The sequence below is a fragment of the Callorhinus ursinus genome, unplaced genomic scaffold, assembly GCF_003265705.2.
Source record: "Callorhinus ursinus isolate GAN/ISIS: 27379988/994484 unplaced genomic scaffold, GSC_fseal_2.0 scaffold5, whole genome shotgun sequence".
Classification (NCBI taxonomy): Eukaryota; Metazoa; Chordata; class Mammalia; order Carnivora; family Otariidae; genus Callorhinus; species Callorhinus ursinus.
Window position 1 is genome coordinate 10,860,388 of NW_027397067.1, and position 8,693 is coordinate 10,869,080.

Genomic DNA, 8,693 nt, shown 5'->3' on the forward strand with positions numbered 1-8,693 from the left:
CCTCAAAGTTTATTAAATCCATCTGTACTGCTCTCTCTTAAGTTAGAAGATGTTTCTCTTCCTGAGCAAGGGACTCACTCCTCTTACAACCAACCTACATCTTTTCCTCCAGTTTGCCTAGAAAGTTTGTTTTACCAGTTTACTTCCCTCTTTTTTTAAATTTTCTATTTAATATAATACTTGAAACATACAAACAATATATTGAAAATGTCACTATATTTTGGTCAGTTGAATGATGAGACATTTTTAAGTAGTAAGCAGGTATAACTTTGAAGGCTAAATAGTAAAGTTACTGTACTTTTTTTTTTTTAATGTTTTATTTATTTATTCATGAGAGTCAGAGAGAGAGAGAGAGGCAGAGGCAGAGGGAGAAGCAGACTTCCCGCCTAGCAGGGAGCCCGATGTGGGGCTCGATCCCAGGATCCTGGGATCATGACCTGGGCCAAAGGCAGACGCTTAACCATCTGAGCCACCCAGGCGCCCCAAGTTACTGTACTTTTTTAAATGTGTTTTTATACCTCACTAACCAACTAGCTCAACTACCTATCTCTGTGGCTCTGAGCATGTCTTTCAATCTCTCTGACTCTGTTGTTTTCCTATAAAATGATATTGTTGGCCTAAACTATCTTGAAAATCCATTCCTGTCTTCAAATGTTACTATTCCATATAATTTCATTTTGACATACGCACATCTTATAAAAAAAAACACATGAAAGAACTTTCCTTACCTAGTTTCCTTACCTGATACTTTCTTTTTATATTTTGAGAAGAAGCTTATCTGGTCAGAATGTACTTTAAACAGAAAGCATTAGACTATAGAAACAGGGGTCTGAGGTATCTCATCTAATAGAGGTAACTTCTCCCTCCCCAGTTGTTGTTAGGATAGGAACTATAATGCCTTACAGGAAGTGTCAACTATAAAAAAGCACTGTTTGAAATGCTTCTATGTCCTCGTTCACTTAATCTTTACAGCTGTGCTGCTGTTGTCTGTTTTGCAAATGAGGAAACTCAGTGTTAAGTCACTTGCCCAGGGTCACACATCTAGTGAGTGGCAGAGTCATAATCCTGGAGTCAGGCTTCTGGATCCATGCTGTTAACTATTAAGCCACTATTCCCTCATTCACATTATGATTTAAATGAACTAACAAACGCACTGGTGGCTGTGATGGTGATAGTGATAATAATAATAATGTATACACCTAGTTATCGGTGAGGCAGAGGAAGAGAAAGAGGTCCTTTGCATTCAGTGTCCCTTCCCTTTGGTTTTTGTACCTCTCACTGTGTAAGAGACACTGGACTGTTGGCACAGTGAACCAACTTGGTGGTACAACTGCTTAAGGCCTCAGTTCCAAACTTGAAAGAAAATTCCTTAAGAATACCTGATCAGTGATCGCAAATCATCATTTTCTTTTTCATGTCTTTATCATATATATTCTGCAATCGATTCTAAAATATATGTCAGGAAATAGCTAAAGAAAGGGGAAGTGTTAGCAATAAGTACCAGTTAATTTTACTACCTTACTATATATTTTGAGAAACTTTGGGTAGGAATGAGTCAAGATGAGCAAAGATTGCTCCTAGAACTTTTATGCTAATATGTACTTATTTTTTTCAAAAGAAAATAATTCATAGGATGCTGTCTGAATCTTAGTATTTGAGAAAATAAACATTAAGTCTATTAATAATCCCTTTAGATAACTTAGGGAAGATTAAGATTTGATATCTATAAAGAATTTGGCTAAGTTTGCTTTAATTTCTTAACCAAAAGGACACTTTTTTTTTTGACACTGGCTTTCAGCTTACAGTGATGGGACATTCTGCTAGCATTAGAAGTCACTAAGAAAGCAGTGCTAAGGTCATTAGTAATCAAGTTCCAGTGGTAAGATGTCCTATCAAATAAGTTTCATTATAAATCGATCACCATAGGGGCACCTGGGTGGCTCAGTCGGTTAAGCGTCCAACTCCTGATTTTGGCTCAGGTCATGATCTCAGGGTCCTGGGATCAAGCCTAGCGTCAGACCCTGTGCTCAGTGTAGAGTCTGCTTGTCCGTCCCTTCTCCCCGCTTGTGCGCACTCTCTCTCTAAGATAAATAAATAAAACCTTTTAAAAAATAAATAAATAAATCTATCTCCATATATAAAATTTCATTCCTCACTAGCACATAGAAATTACTTCTCTTTTATAAAGCAGTAACTACTTAAATCACATGTTTTTAAGTAATATTAGATAACTTTAAGCTAATAGTTTAGTACTGATGATACGTACAAAAATAGCTGGCACCTGTTGAAACACTGTTGTGACTTACTGATATAACAAGCCCACATAACATCATATTATCCCCCCGCCACTTTTTACATGATGAAACTGGGATTCAGAGAGATGAATTTACTTCCTCAAATTTATGCTGTTGACATAGCTGGGATTTGAAACCAAGTCTGTCTGTACTCATAGTCATTCTTTGACATTAACTCAGAGTTGCTCAGATTTCTGAGCGAAGACTTGTGCTAAACAGCTTCATGGAATTTCAAAGGTTATTATAAAGGAGGAAAAAATACAAAATTAAGCTTTTGAAAGAGATTGAATAAGCTAAACTAGAGTCATAGGATGCAAAATAATTTTAATATAACAAAAGAAGTTAGGAGTATGGGAGACTCAAAGGAAGCCATGTTCTTGCTGGTCCCAAAGTCATAGGCAGGAACACTGGAGAATCAGCTATGGGTAACAGTGGCTATTCCACTGTCTTCAGTTTGTCGCATCTTATGATGTATTCAGATTCGTGTTCTAATTCTTCAGTTCTTCTTTCTTAGCCTTACCCCTGAAATAGTCAGTACACCTTCATCCCCAGAAGAGGAGAATAAGTCAATACTTAATGCAGTTGTTCTTATTGATGATTCCGTGCCAACAACAAAAATTCAAATCAGATTAGCAGATGGGAGTCGTTTGATACAAAGATTCAATAGTACACACAGGTAAGCTCATTTGTGGTTTCACACGTGGTTACTTTTTATAAAACTTATGTGAGTGAGTAATGAAGAATACGAAATTCTTTACATATACTTTTTAAGTAAGTTTTTGAGAGAAGAAAAATACTTTAAAAGGGTAATAGCTGTGTGAAATACTTAGTATTTGAACATCCTCTAAACTGCTCAAATACTAATGCAAATTCAGATATCACTCAAAAATAAGATTGTTAAAAGTTACACTTTTGCACTGTTGCTAAAACCATGTGAAGTGGGATCAAATTTGGTTTAATATGGTAAATATAGTAAAACTTTATTTGGACTTCAGTCATTTTAAAATTATGATAATTCTGATTGGAATTAACTTTCTACTTTAGCAAATTCTTCACAATATAAATTTGTAATGTAGATAAAGTATATTTGCGCTATTGTCAAGTACTTTTTTTTGTCAGATACTTTAAATAAACTGTTTTAAATGTCATTTTAACATTCATTTATACATTTGTTGTACTAATAAGGTACCATTTTTATTTGTTCCTTAAGGGATATATATATAATCTTAGTCGAATTGCTAGGCATATGTGAAAGTTTTTAAAAAAGGATAATTTTTAAAAATTGTCCTTATGACTTAAACCTTTCAGAGTTATAGACTCACCTTGACACAGGCCAATCTGGGGTATCTTTTTTTGGGTCATTTGCTATTAAGGTATTTTATACTCTGAAAAAAGTAAGACCTGTACTTTTAATATAATAACATTATTCACATGTATTTTATGCATAACTCACCTAAAGATTGTCTCTGTTTACAGAAAAAGTAAATATCAGCTACACTAGAGTTAATGCTCACATTTATCTATAATCCAATATAAATCCATCCATTGAAATAATGTAAATTTTTAAAAATTACAACACATTTAAATAAGGATTATAATTGTGTGATTTTTAGCTAAAAGCTTACATGAGAATAAAACTTTTATATCACAAATTATTTTTATCTTACTTCTTCAGGATCCTGGATGTCCGAGACTTTATTATACAGTCCCGTCCTGAATTTGCGACTCTTGACTTTATTCTTGTGACTTCATTTCCAAATAAAGAGCTAACAGATGAAAGCCTGACACTTCAAGAAGCAGATATTCTTAACACTGTGATACTCCAGCAACTAAAATAATACTGCTCGTATCCATGCAGTAGCATGTAGGAAAGATAATGTGCCATAATAATAAGGAAAATACGTAGAGCATTAAGAAAACAAACTATTTTTATTATTTATACAGATAAATTTCGGTTTTATTCTTATTCTGTCTTCCAGCCTTAGTATAGATGAATTTGGACCAGGAATAGATTTTGAGATAAATATATTTGAGTTTTTAGTTGCAGGGCTGGTTTATGTTGATAGCTTGTAAATATTCAGGCAAACCAATTTGTTACATGCTCTGGGTTAATGTAACATTTGTTTGCAGAGGAAATGAACAGAACCCCATTTTGATAAATGCATTTGGTAAAATTTGCACTAAAGTTTCTTGATGGTGCATTGATCCACAGCTATCAGGAAATCCTCTGATCAAATCGGAATTTTTTCTGTGATATATACTGAAAAGTATCTATTTTAATTTTGAAATACGTTGATCGTATAATTATTCCTCCTATTAAGATTGTATGCGTCCTTTTTACTTACTGATTTAGCTACATTCCTAAGTGTCAAAAAATACGGTTTGGCCTTGTATTTTACAGAACTATGACCATCATAAACCAGAAACAAGGACAGAAAGGTCAGCAGTTCTTGAGAAGATCCATTAAACAGCACTTTAAAATAGAGTAATTACAATCCCTTCCAGAGCCTGCCTTGATCACATTCATTTATTTATTCAACACATTTTTCTAAGGGATCCACTATATATACTGAACACTGTTCTAAGTGTTCAACCCAGAATGTATTCTACTCCAGGGCAAAATGAGTGTATAAATTCAGAAATGTAAATTCTGTCAGCCAGACTGGATCTAAAGAATAACCAGCAAAAAAATATTTGCATTTCTGCCAAAGCCAGGTATTTCCTGAATGAGGTAGGCTATATCAGGCTATATCAGGAATGATAGAAAGGCTTTTTCTTCCTTCCAGATAACATTTCATCTTTGGTCACCATGCCTGGTGGGTTTTCTGTAGCTGCTGTAACAAATTACTACAAACTTAGTGGCTTAAAATAGCACAAATTTATTATTTTCTGATTCTGTAGGTTGGATGTCCAACATGGGTCTCACTCGCTAAGATAAAGCATTGACAAGGCTGTATTCCTTCTGAGAGGCCCTAAGGGGAGAATCATTTCCTTGTGTTTCCAGCTCCTAGGGGCCACCTGCATTCCTTGGCCTGTGGCCCCCTCTTCCCATTCCAAAGCCAGTAATACTACATCTCTGACTCTTGTCTGTCATCACATCTCTTTGACACCAGCCAGGAGAAGTTCTCTGCTTTTAAGGACTCGTGTGATTGGATTGGGCCCACCAGATAATTCAAGATTATCTCCCCATCATCAGGTCTATAGTAACCTTAGCTGCATCTTTAAAGTCCCTTTTACCATGCAGAGTGATATATCACAGATTCGCTCCGGAGGCTCCAGGAATGAGTCTGTTCTTTGCCTCTTCCAAGGCTGTTCGCATCCCTTCACTCAAGCTGCATCCCTCCAATCTCTGCTTCTGTCCTTACATCTTTTACTACCAACTTTATTTCTCCTGCCTTCTTCTTACAAGGACCCTTGTGATTACATTTGGTTTACCTAGAATAATTACCAGAAAAATCTTATCTCAAAATGCTTAACTTAATCACATGGGCAAAATCCTTTTCCTTCGTGAGGTCATGAATTTACAAGTATGGTGATTAGAACATGAATATTTTGGAGGCCATTCTGACTACACAGTCCACTCCTGCCCCAAAGATTCACATCCATCCCACATAAAGTCACCCCATCCAAAGATGGTCAAAAGTGTCAACCCATTATAGCATCAAAGTGCAAAACCTTATCTGAATCTCACCAGCTCAGAAGTCCCAAACCTCATTTAAATCATCTAAATCAAGTGTGAGTGTGGGTTTGGGTTATGATTCCTGGGACAGAGTTCCTCTCCGTCTTTGTACCTGCAGACCTAGAAAACCAGGTATCACCTCCCAAAGATAATGGTAGGACAGTCATAGAATAGGGTTGATAGACATTCCTGTTCAAACAAACAAAACAGGTTGCTCAAAGGAGCCACCGTGCCAAGATTTAGAAGGGAGCCATGCACACTCCATTAGATGTCAAATTGTGGGAACAGTCTCCGGCTCGCAGCACTATCTCCTAGGCTTGTGATGTCCTCTCGGAGTCCTCTTTCCTGTTTCATGAAAGGTAGCACCTGTTTGCAGCTGAGTAGGTTTTTCAGCTTGTTGCTTACCTATGGAATTGTGGGAAGTCCAGCTATCTTTCATTTCATACCATCTCCATCCTTTTCAATTTAGGGTAGCAATGGCTGCTGGTTTAACATTTCCAGAAACTTAGGGATCTTGTGTGCCTGTTAGGAGGATTCAGTTCTTTAGGAGGATTCTAGAGGCCCCTGCACAAAGCATTCCTAGGTAATCCCATCTCTATTTTGGGCTTTTTCTGAGAAGGCTCAGAGGATCTATGAGTCACGCCCTTCATCTCTTCAAAGACCTGTGGTGTGACAGACAACTCAGGCCTTCCTTAGATATTAGCAGGTTGTGTAGCTGCACCCTCATCTCTCCCTTAGAGCTGGCTTCCCTGACAGTGAATCCCTTACTTGGAATGTCCTTTGTCATTTGGGTAGGCTAGGAATTTCCGAGTCATCGAGTCCTGTTTTCTATGTATTAAACACTTCTTTCCTCGATTCGTCTATCTCCACTCATATCGTACCAGCAAGAAGAAAGCAAGCCGCACCTTGCACACTTTGCTTAGAAATCTCTTCAACCAAGTATCTTAAGTTTATCCCTTACAACTTCTGCTTTCCACATAACTGCAGACACATTGCAGCTAAAAGCTTCTTGCCACTATATAACCAGAATCTCTTTGCCTTCACTTTCCAACAGCGTGTTCCTCATTTCCTACCAAGCCCTCACTGGCAGCACCTTTAATGTCCTTTTTTCTTCTAACAGTCTGTTCATGACAATTTACATGATCTCCGTGGCAATTTAGGTGCTCTCTACCCTGCTCTGTCCTTCCTTCGGCCCTCACTAGATTAACATCCATAGATGTGCTAGCAGTGTTCAAGGCAATTCTGCCTCTTTCTGCCATGCTCCTAAAAGTTCTTCCAACCTCTACCCACCGCCTCGTTGCAAAGCTATGCCCTCATTTTGAGGTGTTTGTTCCAGCAGCGCCCCATATCCAGGTATCTGGGAAAGTCTACTATGCCTTTTCACTGCCACTTGACTTGAATGTGCCAGTAGGAGATTTGGAATTCACCTTTCTCTGGGGGCTCTGCTTACTTCAAGGAGGTGAGTTGACCTGTGGTAGAGTTTTCCTACTGGCAGTGCTATCAGAACTCCCACAGGATGGAAGTGTTGACCTCACCACCGCAGAGAAGCTTGTTCTCAGTGTCACAACGCAGAGGGAGAAGATTATTCCTAATAACAGGAAGCCATGCACCTCTCCACCAATTGACAACTTGGAGAATATATAAATAATAGCAGTTCAAAATGTTACCGGGGATAAACTACATTTTCATAGGAGCAAAGACATCTTCCTTAGGAAATATTCTATTGAAACAAATGAACATTTTAAATAAAAGGGCACTGCCCTATTTTGGGTTAACAAAATGGGGTGAGGGGATTAACCAAACCCTATAAAAGTATTTGAAATGTTATTCCTGTAGTTTCTTTTTATCATTTAGATGGAGTGCCTGTAGATGCACATGCAAAAGCTACTGCCATTTTTGTGTATGATAGTCTTCCAAAATGTAGAGATTTATATTAGGAGGGAGAATTAAACATTCAGAACAACACTTTCACATGTACTACATGGTGTTTTGCTTCGTTAGAGTCGTCTTCCTGAATTCTTTTTACTATTGCAGTCACTGTAACTTACAAAATTTATAATCATCTCAAAAAGATTATGTTAGAATGAGCAGGTAGACGACCATGTGTGTGAGGTCAATTGTTTTGCATGACCTATGTAATTAAAAAGTTTTTAGTGTCTGCTTTACCAATAAAGAATGTTTTCACTGAAAGTCATTGAAAATCCTTTTCAAAATTTCCTTGATTAGCAGTTTTATTTGAGTGACTTAATGGATTATTTTAAAGCATGAATAACATTACCTGTGGTTTAATTTCTTACGGTTCATCTTTTTGATCAACAGAGAAGAACTGAATTGTAGCAATGTTATCTCAATTTCCTGTTACTTTTTCCGTTTTTATTCCACCAAAATAAAGGTGCAAGTTTTTCTTAACTTTTTGCCACAGTGGATTTCTGAAAACCTTGTCACAACCTGTGTTGTTGGTAAAGTACATCATTATTTTCGCCTTAAAGAGTTTTTATCCCTGATCAGTGATACAAATTAATATATATGTGTCCAACGTTGTCATAAAAGCTAAGAAATACTTTCTGTCATCCTCTGTACAATTTTAAGTTAAAGTGCCTTTTAACACCAAGGAAATGATTTATAAAAGGAGCCCTGGCGCATATGTGTAACAATGTATGTGTGTGTGTGCCCACATAGCACACAAAAATTTGTTAGTATAGATAGCAACATAATCATAT

At 36.9% G+C, this 8,693-nt stretch overlaps 1 protein-coding gene across 1 annotated transcript in view; it reads left to right on the forward strand.

The window, feature by feature from the left end:
* Positions 1-8,382, forward strand: part of UBXN2B (UBX domain protein 2B) — a 30,242-nt gene extending 21,860 nt beyond the window's left edge. Inside the window, exons 7-8 of the mRNA XM_025870615.2 lie at positions 2,809-2,970; positions 3,970-8,382. Coding sequence (XP_025726400.1) covers positions 2,809-2,970; positions 3,970-4,132 — 325 coding nt within the window. The 3' untranslated portion in view covers positions 4,133-8,382. The remainder of the gene's footprint in view (positions 1-2,808; positions 2,971-3,969) is intronic.
* The last annotated feature ends 311 nt before the right edge of the window (positions 8,383-8,693 follow it).